At 42.9% G+C, this 20539-nt stretch overlaps 1 protein-coding gene across 4 annotated transcripts in view; it reads right to left on the bottom strand.

Moving 5' to 3' along the window:
• Nucleotides 1–2411: 2411 nt before the first annotated feature.
• Pdpr (pyruvate dehydrogenase phosphatase regulatory subunit) overlaps nt 2412–20539 on the bottom strand; it is a 45728-nt gene continuing 27600 nt past the window's right edge. For all 4 annotated transcript variants that reach the window (XM_028891050.2, XM_028891051.2, XM_028891052.2 and 1 more), the window contains 9 exons: nt 19989–20113; nt 18535–18690; nt 17680–17813; nt 16445–16593; nt 15728–15840; nt 13604–13698; nt 11414–11503; nt 4907–5089; nt 2412–3510 (listed from right to left, as the gene is read on the bottom strand). In XM_028891050.2, the coding sequence (XP_028746883.1) occupies nt 3106–3510; nt 4907–5089; nt 11414–11503; nt 13604–13698; nt 15728–15840; nt 16445–16593; nt 17680–17813; nt 18535–18690; nt 19989–20113 (1450 nt within the window). In that variant the 3' untranslated portion in view covers nt 2412–3105. The remainder of the gene's footprint in view (nt 3511–4906; nt 5090–11413; nt 11504–13603; nt 13699–15727; nt 15841–16444; nt 16594–17679; nt 17814–18534; nt 18691–19988; nt 20114–20539) is intronic.

Here is a 20539-nt window from a genome sequence, read left to right as displayed (position 1 = left end):
TAGTCTCACTGTCCAAGAGTTGGAAATGTCACACAAGTGAGGACGCACACCAATTATTCTTCCTGGATTTTCTTTTCTTTTAAAGATATATTTATTATGTATATAGTGTTCTTCCCCCATGTATCCCTGAAGGCCAGAAGAGGGCACCAGATCTCATTACAGATGGTTGTGAGCCACCATGTGGTTGCTGGGAATTGAACTCAGAACCTCGGACAAGCAGCCAGTGCTCTTAACCTCTGAGCCGTCTCTCCAGCCCTCTTCCTAGATTTTCAATCATGCCTCTAGACAAGTGGTTCTCAACCTTCCTAATGCTTCGACCCTTCCCTCATGTCGTGGTGACCCCCAACCATAAAATTATTTTCATTGCCAATTCATAAATGTAATTTTGTTACTGTTGTGAATCATAATGTAAATCTGTGTTTTCCGATGATCTTAGGCAACCTCTGTGATAGGCTCATTTGACCCCAAAGGGGTTGCAACTCACAGGTTAAGAGCCACTGCTCTAGACCTAGTATTTCTGTTAACAACCTGCATTTACTCCTGAGAGCCTAGAAAGCTCTCCCAACACTAGTAAGCCAGGGGTTCAGGTCCCCTCGACTGTCTGAGGTGTTTATGACACCAAGCCTCGGAAAAGCTGCAGGGTTAGTGGAGGAGAACAGTCTTCTTACAGCACTTCTATCAGGGCAAAATGGGGGGGGGCAGGTTTGCATTGTTTATGTTTGCATGGACCAAGAGAAACTCTAAGGAAGCAGTTAGTGCCAAATGTAAGTTTGTTTGGGGTACACAGTAAAGAAGTAGCACAGTTGAAGGAACAGGACCATGACCCTGGTCAGGCATTTCAAAATGCTCCACTCCTCTCCCTCTCATGCCTTCCTGTGAGACAAGCACGGTCGGTCAGCTCAAAGGCTCACACCAGCCACAGCTAGGACTTCGAGCTGAAGACTTGCACTTGCCCTCCTACTCAGAAGGGACAGTTAATTAAGTAGCTAGAGATAACAGTGCAGACAGCAATTAGTCTATGCTGAAATCCTTGAATAATATGAGTTTAAACTATTACTGCTTTGGAAGGGTGTCGTCCCCCCCCCCCCCAATTTGGAACTTAAGTGGTAACACTTTCAACAGTTAAAGAACAAGTTTGCTGCCAAAGTTTTACTATCGATGCATAGGTCAAAAACTTCCTTTGTAATCAATTCCAAGTAAACTTCACTCCCAGACTGCAGAACGTTACCACCATATTTCAAAGAGCACAAATACCTGGAGCATCTCTACTTCATGGGTTGGCCAAGGGCCTGCTCTGGATCTCAACAGCTCACTGCTGCTGTTGCCTTGCTCCACTTTCTTTCTTTCTTTTTAAGATTTATTTACTTATTATGTATACCGCATGTATGACTGCAGGCCAGAAGAGGGCACCAGATCTCGTTACAGATGTTAGTTGTGAGCCACCATGTGGTTGCTGGGAATTGAACTCAGGACCTCTGGAAGAGCAGTCAGTGCAACTGAATTTCTAGCTGTACTTTCTATGTATTTTTTTTTTTTTTATTTTTCTCTCAAATTTTTTTTACATTTTTTTGTTTTTATAAGTCATGATCTCAGAAGCAAGTACATGCTAGCTGAGAAAAGCAAAAATGTGAAAAGAACCAGCTGAATAACAAGAAAAAAAACTGAAAAGCTGCAAAAATAAAGTAAGTAAATTTAGCAGAACCAATGCGCCCAAGTTACTGAGAACTGCAGTTGAATGAAAGGTTCTCAACTCCAGACTGGGCAGTCTGTGTACAAGAGAAAATGAAGTGTTGGTGTTCTACAGCCCAGCCTGTCACATCCAAGTTTCACCTTTAGAAAACACACTGTCACCACACCTGAAATCCTAGTACTCAGGAGACTAAGGCCAGCCTGAGCTCCAGTGAGAATCTATATCTCAAAAAGAAAACAGCAGTACCAATGGAATAGATAGTGCATTTGGTGGGCACCCCAGTCACTTTCCGTTCCAAAGGTTCTGTTGGGGGGCGGGGTTAGAGTGGGGAGCCTGGATGGAAAGCAGTCTCTGGCCTGCACTGTACTTACAGCTCTCAATGGCCATCTGTATGTGGCTTTGTTCATGCCAGGGATGTAAAGCTTGAGGCTCTGGTAGCTCTCGGAATGCAGTATGAACAGCATGGTTTACTTACTCACCCAAGACTACCCACCTAATCCTCTCTCCCTCTTCTAAAGGGGTAGGAATGAATGTTGAGGTCATAGGCAGGCTACACAAGGCACAGGTGAGGCTAGAAGCCATCTGAAGAAAATCAAGAAGGGACAGCTAGCTGACCTATGAGTAACTGAAAGAAAATCAACACTCTTCTAATAGTAGGAACTCAATATCTGAGTTCACACTGCTCCCGCTGGGAAAAGCAACACACAAGGCAACACGGATTCCCACCCCTTTCAAATACTGGCATACTCGTTTACTCGACTAAAAGACAACCTCATTATACAAAATAGCAGAAAATAAAGAAAACTGCAGGCAGGTTGCCCTGGCCCAAACATCTAAGAACAGAGTTGGAGGCCTGGAGAGGCCAGGTTAAGTACTTGTCCCTCCCACAGAGCAGACAGTGTCCATGCAATCCCTCTCATTGGTGAGGTAGATGTTAAGAGGTATCAGGTGGAACCTACAGCACAGTGGAACAGAATCATCTGCCTGCTTAAGATACAAGCTACTGTATCCCAGGGCTACACGAGACACACAGTCATCTACCAAAATTAGATTACTCTAAGAATCGCAGCCCAAGGGAACTGGACTTTTGCCCTAAGACTTAAATAATACCAACTTGCCTCCAGATGATTTTAAAATCAGTTTGTCACCTTAACTCCACAAGTGGCTCCTGCCTTCCACTGTGGGAATGTGGGCCTGCTGGCGGGATGAGAAGAACCTGGATTGTTAGGAGGTAACAGCAAATGAAAAGAAAATGGGAGGACAAAAAGGCTTTCAAGGAAAAAGTTTAAAGTAGGTCAAATTGAAAAGTTAAGAGAAGGGCAAAGGAACCTTCCGTAAGGAGACAGGGCAGAGGAAGAAGCTCCCAGAACAACGCTCCTCATGGTGAGAATGGGAGGAGGGAGGTGGTCTTGGCATCACTTCCCATGGAAGTCACTCAGCTCCACATCCTCCTTTCTACGCTTGGGAGTGACAAGGGAGACGACAGGGTACAGCTTGGCCTTGGCCTGAAACCGATGGCCTGCAATGTCAATTTCGTACTCTCCGCGGTTGATGAAATCCGCCGTCACCACCTGCTCTTCCCCACTGTCCTCAGAGAAATTGTGTACAAAACCCAGGCATACGTGGCGCTCAAGAGTGAAGCTATAGGCACTACTGGTGGTCTTGCCAGCATACTTCCCATTCCGGTAAATGGGTTCTCCCCACCAAGGCCACAGGTCGAGGTCTGTGTCGTGGTCATCCAGGATGAACATAGCAAGGCGCTTATATACCCCATTCTGCTTCTGCTGCAGCAGGGCATCTCGACCAATGAAATCTATGCCCTGCAAAGAAACAAGGGGAAAAAGCCTCAGATACCAGTCTACATGATGGCCCTTGGCATGCGAAGGTGAAGAGAGAATGGGTAAGTGTGGCATTGTGAAAATCTGCATCCACAACAGAGACACCAAAGAACTTTTATAACAGCAAAAGTGCATGCATCTGTGAACAGATTTCAATCACAAGCCTACAAGAAACAAAAAGTATTAGAAAAGAAAACTGAAAAATTAATCAAGAATATTTGCTAGAGGGATGTCAAGAAGGCTCAGCAGGTAAATGCTCTCATCATGCAAGCTTAGATTCCTGAGTTAGAGCCCCAGGACCCAGGTAAAGGTGGCAGCAAAAAACCAGTTCCACAAAGTCAGTCCATGTGTATGGATATCCCAATACATATACTTATATAGGTGAACAAACTTAACAGTTTATCTCTATTAAATACAGGTGATTTTAATGAGCTACTAACACTTTCACAGCACAAAAAAATTGCATGTAATTTTTTTACATCTAGTTATATGCAGTGGCCAAAAATACTACAGCTAGGCATGATGGTACACACCTTTAACCAGCACTCGGGAGGCAGAAGCTGGTGGATCTGAGTTCAAGAACAGCCTGGTCCACATAGGAAGTTCCAGGCGAGTTAGGACTACATAGTGAGACCTGTCTCAGAAAAGAGAAAACAAACTACAGGTGTACTGACAGGGACCTGCTTGAATACAGTGTCGTAAATAAAGCAAGGTGCAACGTGAACAGCACTAGGTTACAGGTGGGTGGAGGAGATCATACACTGGATACTTGTGCCATGCTCACACTCTAGAACAGAACACACTGTTGTGTGTGAGGAGCCAAGAGGACAGGACACTGGATGAGGTTCAGAGGTGGGAAAGACTCCTCACAGAATAATCTCTTCAACTACAGTTTTCTGAAGACTAATACCGGGGCTGGAGAGAGCTCAGAAGTTAAGAGTCCCTGAGTTCTGGCAGAGGACCTACAACAGTTCCCAGGGCCCTCTTTTGGCAGCTGCACTCAAATGCACACACCTCACCCAAACACACATGCATACACATAATTAAAAGTTTAAATATATTAAAAAATAGGCAGCTGGCTGTAGTGACTAATTTAGATAAATACTTGTGGTACGTTAATGAATGACCACAATCAACTTAAAAAACTTAGGCCAGTGTCCTCCGCTTTCTGCGCAGTAAAATGTGTAAACAAGGGTTGTCAGGGTTCTGGGACTCAGGGGAAGATGTGCATCCCACAGGTAAGGTTCCTGTCCTGAGGACTCTTCCTTATGATCTACCTGACTGACACTTCCTGTCTTCCCTGCTCTTTCTTCCTATTAAGACAAATCACATGCTCAGCTGAGGGGCACAAGGGGGCGGGGACATGGATAAATAATACCTTCTCTAACTTCACTCGAGACTCTCCTCCACATTCCAGGGGAGTGGTGAGGGTGTTTAAGTCTTGCCCCCAGAAGGCAAAAAACTTCTCAATTCGGAGACTTCGAAGAGCATAATACCCAGCATTCCGGATTCCATACTTCTGTCCAACGCTCATCACCTCATTGTAGACATGCAGAGCATACTGTATGGAGAGAAGGAAAGTTAGTAGCCAGTGTACTACTTCCATATAAATTGGAGTGGTGCATCCCATGGATTCTTGGGGAGACTGCAGGAAACAGATTTTATCTTTTTTTTTTTTTTTTTGGTTTTTCCGAGACAGGGTTTCTCTGTGTAGCTTTGCGCTTTCCTCAGTAGACCAGGCTGGCCTCGAACTTTGACCTCCAGCATACACCATGACACAGGTATGCTCCCGCACACAAAGATACTGCATCAATTAAAAGACCAATAGGGCACTGTGGTGTAAGAGAGGAAGTCCAGTAAGGTGGGTGCCGACCCAGCTTGCTACAAGAAAACAGAGTTTGAGGCCAGCTTGGGCTACAAAACCAGACTTGGTCCTGGAGGGTGGGAGATGGGGAGATAGCGTGGTCAAAAGACAAATGACCAAAAAACTCCAAAAGAAACATCTACTATGACTTATTATGTGACACCTACTTCCCTAAGTGATGGGATAAAGAAAAAAACTTTACAAGAAAATCTCAGGAATACACAAGTAATCCCCCCCCCCCCCCCACACACACACACAGGGTTTCTCTGGGTAATAGCTCTGGCTGTTCTGGAGCTTGCTCAGTAGACCAAGCTGGCCTCGAATTCACAGAGATCTTCCTACCTCTGCCTCTGAGATTAAAGGCGTGCACCACTACTGCCCGGCTACACAAGTAATTTCATTGGAAAGTAGTACATGCTACAAAGGAAAAAGGTAAAGGAGAGGAATTAGGTAGGAAGACAGCTTTAAATAAGGTCTCACCAAAAAGGTGATGTGGCTGGACACAGTAGCACATTCCTTTAATCCCAGCACTCAGAAGGCGATCTCAGGGGATTCTAAATTCAAGGCCAACCTGGTCTACACAGTGAGTTCCAGGACAGCCAGAAATGTATTGTGAGACCCTGTCTTAATGAAACAACAACAACAACAACAACAAAGTGATAAGAATGCTGGAGAGACTGCTCAGTAGTTAAGAGCACTTGCACTTCCAAAACTCTTCATTAGCTCACCACCACTTGTGACTCCAGTTCCAGGGAATCTCACATCCTCTTCCAACCTCCTCAGGCCCCTACACACACATGTGCACCACACATAAATTCACGCACATATACATACATATGAAAATAATAAATCATATGTCTGTGTGTTGGGAAAGGATTATATAAGTCCTGAAAGGGAATGTCAGATGTCTTTCGCTTTTTTTATGTGAACTCGCTTTGGAGACCAGGCTGGCCTCGAACTCACAGAGATCCGCCTGGCTCTGCCTCCCGAGTGCTGGGATTAAAGGCATGCGCCACCACCGCCCGGCAGAGATGTCTTTATGGGGAAGGACATGCCAGAAGGAAAGCAAAGTATTAGGCAGCAGAGCAGCAGCCTAACTAGCCATGTTCCAAGACTAGCAGAAATGAGAGCTCCAGAAAAGACAGGCCAAGTTCAGAAGCAAGAAGGTAGAGGATGGATGGAAAGACCGTCAGCTCTGCAGACTGACTTTCAATTTCATTCTGCTTCATTCATCAGGGAAGTCAAACTCTACTGGCATAAGCAGGCATGTTGGCACACATCTATAATCCTAGCACTCAGGAGGTGGAGACACCAGGTTCATGAATTCTAGGCCAGCCTGGGCTATAATACTGAGACCCCCAAGACCAACTAAAATAACAAAAACCATAGGCAGGTGACACACACAAGCCCTGGAAAGTAGAGGCAGGTTGATCTCTGAGTTCAAGGCCAGCCTGGTCTATAAAGCAAGTTCAGGACAGCCAGGGCTATACAGAGAAACCCTGTCTCAAACAAAGTACTAAGAATTGCATATACATCAAAATTACTGATTAGAAATTAGTAAGAATACTACTACTACAGTAGGTTCTTGTTAGTTGATGGGAACTAGTTAGATGGAGATGATCAGTTTTTATCCATATAACTGATTTCATATGTTTTAAATTGAGAAAAAATAAGTTGGTGTTTAACTTTTTGGCTGTGAGCCTGGCCTTTACCAGCTGAGTCATCTCTCTAGTCCACTATGTGTTGGTATTGAGATCCCCAGGGTCTCACTCCAGAGTACACGGAAATTCCTGCTTCCACCTTCCAAGTGCTGGGCTTATGGGCATGTGTTACCACGCCCACTAGCATAGTGCTGGGCATCAAATCAAGGACTTACATGCTAGAAAAACAGTCGACTAACAGCTACATCCCCAGCCAAGTTTTTATTTTTTAAAGATGTTTAAACATTTTATTTCTATTCCAGGTCTATGAGTGTTTTGCCTATATGTATGTGTACTATGTGTGTGCCTGCTGCTCATGGAGGTCAGAAGAGGGCAGCTTATCGCCCAGAACTTGAGATACACCGAATTAGCTGTGAGCTGTCATGTGGGTGGTGAGACAGAATCCAGGCATTCTGTGCTCCCTCAAGTTCTTTTTTTTTTTTTAATTTATTTATTTATTTATTTTGGTGATTACATTCCACCTTTTTTTTTTTTATTTTACAATACTATTCAGTTCTACGTAATAGCACAGATTCCCTTGTTCTCCCCCTTCCTGCCCCCTCCCCTTCCCCCCAGCCCACCCCCCATTCCCACCTCCTCCAGATCAAGGTCTCCCCCGAGGACTGGGATCAACCTGATAGACTCAGTCCAGGCAGGTCCAGTCCCCTCCACCCAGATTGAGCCAAGCGTCCCTGCGTAATTATGTTCATTTAAAAATATAAGGTGGTTGCATGAGTTAGCTGTTTGAAACCACCTTATATTTTTAAATGAACATAATATTTGCAATTGTAACCACTTTTAAGTTCACAATTCAGTAGCATGAACTGCATTCAAGATTTTAATTGCACTCATGAAATTCATTAATTACACTCATGATATTAATTACATTTATGGTATTCTTTGATTACATTCGCAGTATTCATTCAATAACTATATTTATGATATTCATTATTACATTAATTGTATTGATTTATTACATTCATGATATTATATCCTGATACTACTGTCCGTTTGTGGGGCTTTTCCATCACACAAAACAACTGTACTTAGGAAATCATTGTTCTATATTCCTTTCTTCTCCATTTTGAGGTAACATCTAATCTTTCTGTTTCTATGAATTTGTATATTCTATATGTTTCATGTAATACAATTCTATAGTATTTGATTTTTTTTTTTAAATGTAAAAACATTTTTTTTTTTTTGGTTTTTCGAGACAGGGTTTCTCTGTGTAGCTTTGTGCCTTTCCTGGAACTCACTCTGTAGCCCAGGCTGGCCTTGAACTCACAGAGATCCACCTGAGTCTGCCTCTCAAGATTTTCATGAGTGCATTAATTAAAGGTGTGTGCCACCACCGCCTGGCTGTAAAAACATTTTATGTACAACTGCAGGAGAAATAATACACAGATAGCTTGGACATAAAAACAGGTTATAATTCAAAAGTCCAGGGTTATTTGAAACTGGAAAATATTTTCTCTGTAGAAAATAGTAAAAATGGTAACTGTAGCTAGAGTTTTCCTGCCTTTCCCACAGTCAGGACAAATCTCTGTCACCGGCCAGTCCCACAGCCGCTCAGACCCAACCAAGTAAACACAGAGACTTATATTTCTTACAAACTGTATGGCCATGGCAGGCTTCTTGCTAACTGTTCTTATTCTTATAGCTTAAATTAATCCATTTCTACAAATCTATACCTTGCCTCGTGGCTTACCGGCATCTTTTCATGCTGCTTGTTAGGGTGGCGGCTGGCTGTGTCTCCTTCTGCCTTCCTGTTCTTTTATTTCTCCTCTCTGTTAGTCCCGCCTATACTTTCTGCCTAGCCACTGGCCAAATCAGTGTTTTATTTATTGACCAATCAGAGCAACTTGACATACAGACCATCCCACAGCACAGCCAAATGCAGACCATCTCAGACACTTGCACTCAGGCCCATGGTCCTAATCATCCTCTATGTGGACCTGCTGGGTAAAGCCACTAGGAACCCAAGAACGTGCTCCCACAGGACATACAGAACATCCCACAGCAGATAACATTTCCCAATAAGCCCTTTTAAGCCAAATAATAGCTTAATTATACATATAAATATTGATTAGATTCTGGGATACAGAAGAAACCTATCTTCATCTGTTCAGAGAGCTATGTTTTACTTAAGCTGTATAAGTGAGATTCCTATTCATCTTCCCCTTCACTGTTTGATTTACAGCAGACATTTTTCTATAGGCTAATCCATAATCTAAAAAGATTTTAGCCTCCCTTCCTGAAAGTATAGCTAGCATATTCTTTCATCAGCATGATACGGTATAAATTCTTATCCTAATAGTGAAATATTTCACTAAAGCTTGCCCAGTGATTGGGCAAAACCAAAATTTATCCCCCCCACCCTCACCCCCCAGAGCTGAGGACCGAACCCAGGGCCTTGTTCTTGCTAGGCAAGCACTCTACCACTGAGCTAAATCCCCAACCCTAAAACTTCTTATAAGCTAGTCAACCTAGGGCCCCCCCTGCTAGGTAGCCTCCCTGGTTCTGTGGGTTGCAGTCTGATTGTTCTTTGCTTTATATCTAGTATCCACTTATGAGTGAGTACATACCATGTTTGTCCTTCTGGGTTTGGGTTTACCTTACTCAGGATGATATTTTCTAGTTCCATCCATTTATCTGCAGATTTCATGCTGCATTGTTTTTCTCTGTTGAGTAGTACTCCACTGTGTATATGTACCACATTTTCTTAATCCATTCTTCAGTTGATGGGCATCTAGGTTGTTTCCACATTCTGGCTATTACAAATAGTGCTGCTATGAACATAGTTGAACATGTATCTTTGTGGTATGATTCAGCATTCCTTGGTTATATGCCCAAGAGTGGTATGGCTGGGTCTTGAGGTAGATCAATTCCCAATTTTCTGAGAAACCGCCATACCGATTTCCACAGTGATTGTACAAGTTTGCACTCCCACCAACAGCAGAGGAGTGTTCCCCTTGCTCCACATCATCTCCAACATACACTGTCATTAGTGTTTTTGACCATAGCCATTCTGACAGGTATAAGGTGGTATCTCAGAGTCGTTTTGATTTGCATTTCTCTGATGACAAAGGATGTTGAGCATTTCCTTAAATGTCTATTTGAGATTCTTTTGAGAATTCTGTTTAGCTCTTTAGCCCATTTTTTAATCAGATTGTTCAGTATTTTGATGTCTAGTTTCTTGAGTTCTTTATATATTTTGGAGATCAGTTCTCCATCAGATGTGGGTTGGTTAAGATCTTTTCCCATTCTGTAGGCTGTCTTTTTGTCTTATTGACCGTGTCTTTTGCCCTACAAAAGCTTCTCAAGTTTCAAGAGGTCCCGTTTATTAATTGTTGCTCTCAGTGTCTGTGCTACTGGTATTATATTTAGGAAGTGATCTTCTGTGCCAATGCATTCAAGAGTACTTCCTACTTTCTCTTCTATCAAGTTCAGTGTAACAGGATTTATGTTGAGGTCTTTGATCTACCTGGACTTGAGTTTTATGCATGGTGACAGATATGGATCTATTGGAAATCTTTTACATGTTGACATCCAGTTATACCAGCATCATTTGTTGAAGATACTTTCTTTTTTCCATTGTATAGTTTTGGCTTCTTTGTCAAAAATCAGGTGTTCATATGTGTGCAGATTAATGTCAGGGTCTTCAATTCGATTCCATTGGTCCATATGTTGGTTTTTATGCCAGTACCAAGCTGTTTTTATTACTATAGCTCTATAGCAGAGCTTGAGGTCAGGGATGGTGATGTCTCCAGAGGCTGCTTTATTATACAGGATTCTTTTAGCTATCCTGGGTATTTTGTTTTTCCATATGAAGTTGAGAATTTTTCTTTCCAAGTCTGTGAAGAATTGTGTTGGGATTTTGACGGGGACTACATTGAATCTGTAGATTGCTTTTGGTAAGATTGCCATTTTTACTGTGTTAATCTTACCTATCCATGAGCATGGGAGATCCTTCCATTTTCTGATATCTTCAATTTCTTTCTTTAGAGATTTAAAGTTCTTATCATATAGGTCCTTCACTTGTTTAGTGTTACCCCAAGGTATTTTATATTATTTGTGGCTATTGTAAAGGGTGATGTTTCTTTGCTCCCTCAAGTTCTTAGTTTTAAAATGAATGTATCTATTAAACATTAACTGTTTAATTATGTTAAAAATCATAAAACCAAAAAAAAAAAATCATAAAACCTCTTTCCTGAAGCCTACTTCATGGGACACACCACTCAAACCTGGCAGTGTTCAGGAACTTTGGGAAACTGGTAGCCCTTCCCAGAGGCCCTGGAAAAGGAAAACTGAGCCCTCTCACCTCTATGGGAATGTACAGCATGAATCCTGGCTCTCCTGTGTGAGTCATACTCATCACACGGATCCCATTTGCATAGCCCACACTCATCTCCTGCAAGGAAAAAGAAAGCAGTCATAGTTCCTCATGCTGGTCAGGAGACTTAGTGCCTCAGGGGAGCCCTGTCAGTGCCCACCCTCTGTCGATTCCTATAAGAGATAGAGACCAAGGAATGCATTCCACTCTGAAACTGGAACATAGCTTCCACATCTTATCAATATTACCATTTCCAGTTTCAGGTAAGCTGATGGTGACAAGTGGTGGCATATTCTTTGCTAAGTACAAAATATTCTTCTTTTCCAAATCTTGTTAAAACACTTGGGTTAGGGGCTAGAGATGGCTCAGAGGTTAAGAGCACTGACTGCTCTTCCGGAGGTTCTGAGTTCAATTCCCAGCAACCACATGGTGGCTCACAACCATCTGCAATGAGATCTGGTGCCCTCTTCTGGCCTGCAGGCATACATGCTGTATACATAATAAATAAATAAAATCTTTTAAAAAAAAAAAAAAACACTTGGGTTAGCCAAGTAGCATCAGAAACAATAAAGACCAATCAAATGTCTTCTCTGGGCGACTCTGTAAGCAAATTTCAGGCATCTGCCACACAAAGGACAATGCCCACAGAACACAATTCATCTATTCTGGGACCAGAGACTCAGATTCTTAGGTTACAGCTGCTCAGCTACCTTGAAAGGTTCACTGACATAATCGTTGCTATAAGGGAAGTGGTAAGTCTGAGACAACACCGACACAAGTCTCTTCCACAGGAATTGTGACAAGATATGGCACTTGCCAGGCAAAGGGGTATGGGTTGGATCATTCTTTAAAATCCAGAGAAGGCTGTGGAGGGATCTGCTCACTAACGTGGAAATTTTCTCTGCCTGAGAGAACAGAGGAAATTATTAAACAATTTGCTATGAAAATCTCAACTGAGGGTTGAACTTCCAAGAGCCTCTGTCACCGATGGCTGGGCAGATGCATATCACAAGTTGCCAAGTGGCTGTGTAACTGCCTCCTGGAAAGCACTCAGTTACTCAGTTGTAGTGCGTGTCAGACAACTAGTTGTGTATGTTGTTTAGGGGTCAGCTATACCATTTCTTCCCTGAAGATGGCAAATGTATAAAAGTTACTGTGTGCATAAAAACAAAAGAAATATAAGGAGAAAGAATCTGACCTCAATGTGCATTCACCTTTATCTTTTGGTGTTCATTGTCCATCTCTTTTACTTAAGTTTAATCCAACTGTAACTGTAATTCTTGCTTGATATATGTAATTTTACTAAGTTAAAGTTAAAACCTTCTTTTTGTTTAGAAAGAAAAGGGGAAGTGATGGGGGAATGTCTTTTTGTACGCTGTGAATTTGTGTTGCTCTGATTAGTTGATAAATAAAGCTGTTTGGCCAATGGTGAGGCAGAATAAAGTTAGATGGGACATTCTAACTAGAGAGGAGGAAGTTAGAACAGAACAGAGAGGAGACACCAGCTGCCACCAAAGGAACAACATGCCAGCAGACTGGTAAGCCACGGCCACGTGGCAACTTATAGATTATAGAAATGGGTTAACTTAAGATATAAGAACTAGGTAGCAAGAAGCCTGAGCCATTAGGCCAAACAGTTTAAATAATATAAGCATCTGTGTGTTTATTTGGGTCTGAGTGGTTGCGGGCCAGGCAGGACTGGAGATAACTCCAGCTATATCCAACTGCTACAGAAACCAGCAAATTTACAGATCTGATATTCAAATAAATTAAATCTACTTCAGAGAATATCCTAATCCTTATTAAATAAAGCAAGCTTAAAAAGTAAAGAATAAAATTTGCTTGGTCATTTTGCTTGCTTAATAAAGGCCAGAACACTATGTAAGTATTAACACCACATTAAGAATACCAACCTGCTATAAAAAAAATCATCTCTAACATTTAAAAAACAGATGGTATGGGCTAAGTTGGTAGAGTGCTTACCTAGCATACATGGAGTTATGGGTTTGATTTTCAGCAGCACCATATAGACCAAGTATAACCCAAGTACACACACACCTACAAACCAGCACTTGGGAAAGATCAGAAGTATAAGGTCATCCCCAGTTACATACAAGTTTGAGACCAGCATGCACCACATGAGACTCCCGTCACAAACATTTAATTACTAGCTCCTACCTTGCAAAACAGAGTTGGAAAGTGGTCTGGAGTCATAGGGGCATAGGACAACTCAGACAGCACATCCACAGCCCGAGGGCCAATCAGATTGAGGGCTGTATGGAAAAGAACAAGAGATGTCCAGCCTCTCCAGGGAACAGCTTAGCCAATGCAAAAGGTCTCTTCGGAATTTGTCTACTGTCTTTGTTTCTTTACCTACTACTGTGATAAAATACACGGGCAAAACAACTTAGAGGATAGTTATTTCAGTTCACAGCCACAGTCAGCCCATCATGTCATGGCAGTCAGAGCATTGGAAGCTTGAAGCAGTGGGCCACATGACACCCATAATCAGGGAACACTGATAAGCGAGTGCTGCTGACTGTTTAATTCACTTTCTCCATTTATTCAGTCCAGGATCCAGGTCAGGGGATGGTGCTGCTCACAGTGGGTGGTTCTTTCTACCTCAATTGATACGGTAATTCCCCACAGGCATGTACATTTATCTGCCAGGTGATTCTAGATTTTGTCAAATTGGCATTAAGACTAACCACCACATCTACCTAGGACCTAGCCTAGAGCTTGTGAGACTTATAAAAGTGTCCTTTTAGCCAGGTGGTGGTGGTGGCGCACGCTTTTAATCCCAGCATTCGGGAGGCAGAGGCAGGCAGATCTCTGTGAGTTCAAGGCCAGCCTGGGCTAGAGTGAATTCCAGGAAAGGCACAAAGCTACACAGAGAAACCCTGTTTCGAAAAACAAAAACAAACAAACAAAAAGTGTCCCTTTCCTTAGGGACCTGAGGTGCAATGGAAAGACCTGGGCTCTGGCACCCACACCTCTGCTGACAGACCTGCCAACCACAGATGCTGACTAGCAAGTGTGAAGAGCCTAGCTACTATGGTTCTTCTCCCAAGTTGACAGGAAGGGTGTATTTTATAGTCTCCTTTGCAGTGAGTTTAGTGTCATGAGAACATGGCCTAGCCAAGAGAGACTTCCAGGACTGGCCATATACCATTACTGTATAGTTAGTTCTCTTTCTCTTCCTACATGATGGAAGTAGCCCCAATCCCAAATTCGTATCTGGAGAACTGTCTACCCATCCTAGCTTCTGCTGCCTATGACAAAATTACACATATTGCTCTAGTTCAGGCTAGAACACAATCAGTGTTCAAGAATATTCTGTAGTTTGACAAGCTAGAAGCAAGAAGTTAATCATAATTGCTACTAGTGAGAATGAAGGCCTGGGTGAGATAAATGGGTTCAATGAGATGAATGCAAGTCAGGTTTGAGACACGGTTCTCTGTATAATAATAGCTCTGGCTGTCCTGGCACTTGCTTTGCAGACCAGGCAGGCCTCAAACTCAAAGAGATCACTTGCCTCTGCCTCCTGAGTGCTGAGATTAAAGGTGTGCACCATCTTACCCGGATATAGATGTATTTTTTTTTTAAGTAATATACAGTTTTTGGTTTGGGGTTTTTTTTTGGGGGGGGGGTTGTTTTTTGTTTGTTTGTTTGTTTGTTTTGTTTTGAGACAGTCCTGGCTGTCCTAGAACTCACCATGTAGACCAGACTCACAGAGATCTACCAACCTCTGCCTCCTCAGTGTTGGGATTAAAGGTATGCATATTTTATGCACATGGGTGTTTTGCATATATCTGTGTACCACATGTATGCAGTACCCATGGGGGCCAGAAGGATACTAGATGTGAGCTGCCATGTAGACGTTAGTAAGTGAACCAGGGAACCTCTGGAAGAACAACCAGTGCTCTTAACTGAGACATATTTCCCCAGCCCCAAAGTTTTTTTTTTTTTTTTATTTTATGTCTATGAGTGTTTTGTCTTCATGAACATATATGCACCACATTTATGCAGATATATATGGAGTGTCAAAAGAGGGCATCCGATCCCGAAACTGGGGTTATAGGCAGTTGTGAGCTGCCCTGTGGGTGTTAGGAACAGAATACTTGGTCCTCTACAAGAACAGAAAGTGCTCTTAACTGCTGAACCATCACTTTAATCCTAGAGTGTCTCTTTAACACTAATTCTGATTCTCATTTGTAAAATTCAAATGTAAGTGAGGCATATGTAATATAGAAGACAATCTAGACCTGCTTCTTTACTTGGCTGCCCCAGAAGGCTGATTACCTGTATATTTCCAGGTGACATCCTCCAGTAACAAGTTGCTGTCTTTCGGCATGTATTTGTTAAGCCAGGCCCAACAGTGGACCTGCTGGTCAGTTGGAGAGATCATGAAGAAACTGAAAATGAAAACCCCACCCCCGAAAAAAATAATCAAAACCAAAAGGCAGAAAAAGAATCAGGAACCAATCACGTTCTTGTGTAGTTTCAAAGCCCACTGAGAACTCTTGGAAACAATCTCTTGTCTTTTAAGGAGGCTAGTTCACCGATTCTAGATTCTATACCAACAATGGCAAAATTACACAGACTTATTAAGTTATAAAGAATCCTCTCCCATTAGAGTAACTAACTTCTACATCCAGTTTTCCATAATACAATTTCAGCTGCTGTTTTGTATTTTTAGTCAAATTTAGTCTCACTTTATAGCCCAAGCCAGTCTAGAACTCCTCACGTAGCCCAAGTTGGCCTCAAACTTGTGGTCAACCCGCTTCAAGACTCCTGACATTACAGGTATGAGCCACCACACCCAACTTGGGTTTCTTCTTTTTGTTTGCCTTTGCTGATTTATTTATAGCTGCCTAATGATTAAGACAGGAGTTTATGAAATAGTTTCTGAGTCCCTAAGACTATGGGCTCCCAGAAAAGCATTAAGTGCTCTGCTTCCAGAGACCATAAAGTATCCGCTTAACGGAAGGAGCAGAAGGGGAGGGCAGCTCAGCTCACCTGCGCTTGTTCAGGCGTGCAATGCTGCAATCGTTTTCATACCCTCCATATTCGTTGAGCATGCCCGTATGCACAATGTGGCCTACAGGCACATCCAGGTCATTGGAGAAAACATATTGCAGACTTTCTAATGCCTGATCCCCAGTGGACTGTAAGGAAAGGGATAAGGCAGGGACAATAAACACAGGATCACCTAAGAGCATAACCATCCAGCACTGCACCTTGATGAGAAAATTCAATGACACAACACCCACAGGACAATATTTGCAGGTTTACTTTCCTGTAAGAAGCCACGAGGAAAGTTAGCCATCAGTACTTAAGATAAATGGGCCATTCTAGGGAAATTAAAAACTATATTATAGGAGCTAAAATTTCAGAAAAATATGTGTACATAGATGAACCACTGAAACAGTCTAGAGTTCTTTCAGAATCAGTTTTAAAGTAGCAGATAAAAAATGGGCATTTGGGAGATGGAGAGATGGCTCAGTGGTTAAGAGAACTGATGCTCCTCCAGGTGTTAAATTCAATTCCCAACACCCAGGGGACGGCTCACAACTATCTATAACTAGAGTCCCATAGGATTCAATGGCCTCTTCTGGTATGCAGATACACATGCAACAAAACACTCATATACATAAACAAATCTTTGCTGGGCTGGTGGCACTCACATTAAATCCCAGCACCCAGGAGGTAGAGGCAAGCAGATCTCTGAATGAGAGACCAGCCTGGTCTAAGAGCAAGTTCCAGGACAGGCAGGGTTACACAGGAGGAGGAGAGGAAGGAGGGAAGGAAGGAAAGAAGGAAGGAAGGAAGGAAGAAGGAAAAAAAAGAAAAAAAAAAAAAAAAAAAAAAAAAAAAGAAAGAAAAAAAAAAAAAGAAAGAAAAAAAAAAGAGAGAAAGAAAGAAAGAAAGAGAGAAAGAGAAAAACAAAACAGGCATTTCGGGCTGAGAGGTGGATCAGCAGTTAAGAGTACTGGCTGTTCTTCCAGAGGACCCGGGTCAATTCCCAGCACCCACTTGGCAGCTCACAGCCATTTGTAACTTCAATCCAGGGGGACTCTAGTGCCCTCTTCTGGCTTTCTCAGGTACTGCATGCACATGGTACACAGGCATACATTCAGACAAATAACCATACACATAAAATTTAAAAATAACATGAAAAATTGGTGAAAGAAAAACATCATTCAATAAGTAAAAATGTTTCCCACCCTGCTGTTTGGTTCCCCAATACTTACAGTTATTTCAAACTTTGTGAAAGAAGACATGTCAATGACACACACAGCCTCCTTACAGCACTTGACTTCCGACTCCACAATATCAAACCAGTCTGGCTTGTAGAAAGTCTTGCTCTGTTCCAATGCAAGAAGGTCTATGAAACGGAAAAAACAAGGTGGGAGTAAAGACTTTTGTCACTGAAGAGTCCCTCATATATTTTGTTATGGCCTACAAGATTTTATTTTTTAGTTCTTCCAGGAATATATTCTAGCTATATGCACTTACTAATTACCAGTTTTAAGAAGGGGATAGAAGGAATTGGTTCAGTAAAGTGCCTATGCAAGCCTGAGGACTTGCGTTTGAGTCCCCAGCACACGCACGCGCGCGCGTGTACACACACACACACACACACACACACACACACACACACACACACACAAAGCTAAGTGTAGCAGTGTACTCCTATGATTCCAGAAGTGATGGGCAAAGACAAGAGGATCCTGTGGGCCTCCTGGCCAGCCAGGTTAGGCCATCAGTGAACTCCAGGTTCAGTGAGAAAATCTGTCTGAAAAAGTAAGGTGGAGAATAATAGAGAAAATGCTCAACATCAATGTCTGGTCTATACAAGAGTGCACACACATCTAGACACATATTCAAACACACACACACACACACACACACACACACACACACACACACACACACACACACACACACGAAGCCAAGTGTGGTGGCTTATGCCTATAATCCCAGCACTTAAGATGCTGAAATAAGAGGACTGATGAGGATGCAAAGCCAACTCAAAATACAAAGTTCTAGGCTAAAGTGTGAGATTCTGTCCCAAAATGAAGAGACAGACAGCAGACATTTCTTACCATTATTGGGTGGAACAAAGAACTTTGGCCTCTCAAATCCATGTTTCTCCATCCATCTGGCTCCTTGAGCATCCAGCCGGTCATAAAGAGGAGATGTACGTAACTGCCTCCCAGTCTGGAAGTCCCAACGGGGAACCTTCAGATCATACATCAGAGCTAGAACAGATTACACACAGTGTGTCAGCTGGGCCTGGCAGCACAGGCTTACAATCCCAGAGACCTGAGTGGTTCAAGTAGAAGAACTTCCAATTCAAGGACTATCTGGGCATCCAATGGGTTCCAACCAAGCCAAGCCTGGCAGATTGTGGTGGTTTGAATTAGAATGGGTCCCACAGGCTCATATATTTGAATGGGAAGAATTAGGAGGTGTGGCCTTGTTGGAGAAGGTATGCCACTGGGGGTGAGTTTTTTTTTTTTTTTTTATTTATTTATTTATTTTTTTTTTGGTTTTTCGAGACAGGGTTTCTCTGTGTAGCTTTGCGCCTTTCCTAGAGCTCACCTGGTAGCCCAGGCTGGCCTCGAACTCACAGAGATCCGCCTGGCTCTGCTCCGAGTGCTGGGATTAAAGGCGTGCGCCACCAACGCCCGGCGAGTTTTTTTTTTTAAAGACTTATTTATTTATTATGTACACAGGAGAGGGCACCAGATCTCATTACAGGTGGTTGTGAGCCACCATGTGGGTGCTGGGAATTGAACTCAGGACCTCTGGAAGAGCAGTTGGTGCTCTTAACCTCTGAGCCATCTTTCCAGCCGGTGGGGAGGGGAGATTTTGAGGTTTCAAAATCTCACACCAGGCCCAGTGTCTCTCTCTCTGCCTCCAACTTGCAAATTAAATGTAAGCTCTCAGCTACTACTCTAGTACAATCCTGCCTGCTGCCATGCTCCCCACCATAATAGTCATGGACTCACCCTCTGAAACTGCACAAGCCCCCAGTTAAACGCCTTCTTTTATAAGTTACCTTGGTCATGGTGTCTCTCCACAGCAATAGAACAGTGACAAGGACAGCAACTTAGCAAGACCCTGTCTCAAAGTAAAAACTCAAAAGAAAAGCGAAGGACTGAGGCAGATACACACTTGCCTAGCATGCATGAGGCTCTGGGGTTCAGTTCCCATACCATTAAAAAAAAAAAAGGTGGGGTGGGGGTTGGAACGAAGTCTCAGCAGTTTTGAGCACTGGCTGTCCCTCTAGAGGACCTGGGTTTAGACACAGGCACTGTTACATACTAGCTGCAAGTCCTATTCTTTCCTATTTCTAGAGGTAAGCATGGTCCAATATATTGATAATGTTCCTAAGTGTCAAATGGGGCATAAGTCCCTATCCTCAGACCTGAAATGGCCACACAAGAAACCCAATTCAAAGTAGTTATTAGAGAGCTAAGGGAAATCCCTGAATGATAAAATAGGCCACTTCAAACATTGCTGAGTATGATGCAATTAGAATAAAGGTACTTACGCATGACTTCCATGACCCGGTGGCGCAGAAACGTGCGGCTGCTCTGGAGGGCTCCAAAGCGCTGCAAATCCAATTCCCAGACATTTTCAGAGGGATAACCATATACCATCCACTCAGCAAGGAACCTGTTTAAAACGGAGACAAAAAGCTGTTGGGCCTCAGATAATACACAGAGAACAATTTAAATAATATCATACAATCAAGAACCAATAAACTGGGCGGTGGTGGCACACGCCTTTAATCCCAGCACTTAGGAAGCAGAGGCAGGCAGATCTCTGTGAGTTTGAGGCCAGCCTGGGCTACAGTGTGAGTTCCAGGAAAGGTGCAAAGCTACACAGAGAAACCCTATCTGGGGGTGGGGACCAATGGAATGGGGCTGGAGAGATAGCTCATCAGTTAAAAGCACTGGCTGCTCTTCCAGGACCTAGGTTCAATTCCCAGCACCAACATGACAGCTCACAACTGTCTGTAACTCCAGTTCCAGATGATCTGAAGCCCTCACACAGACATACATACATGCAGGCAAAACACCAACGCACATAAAATGAACA

The sequence above is a fragment of the Peromyscus leucopus genome, chromosome 5 (assembly GCF_004664715.2).
Source record: "Peromyscus leucopus breed LL Stock chromosome 5, UCI_PerLeu_2.1, whole genome shotgun sequence".
Taxonomy (NCBI): Eukaryota; Metazoa; Chordata; class Mammalia; order Rodentia; family Cricetidae; genus Peromyscus; species Peromyscus leucopus.
This window is presented reverse-complemented; position numbering and strand designations above follow the sequence as displayed.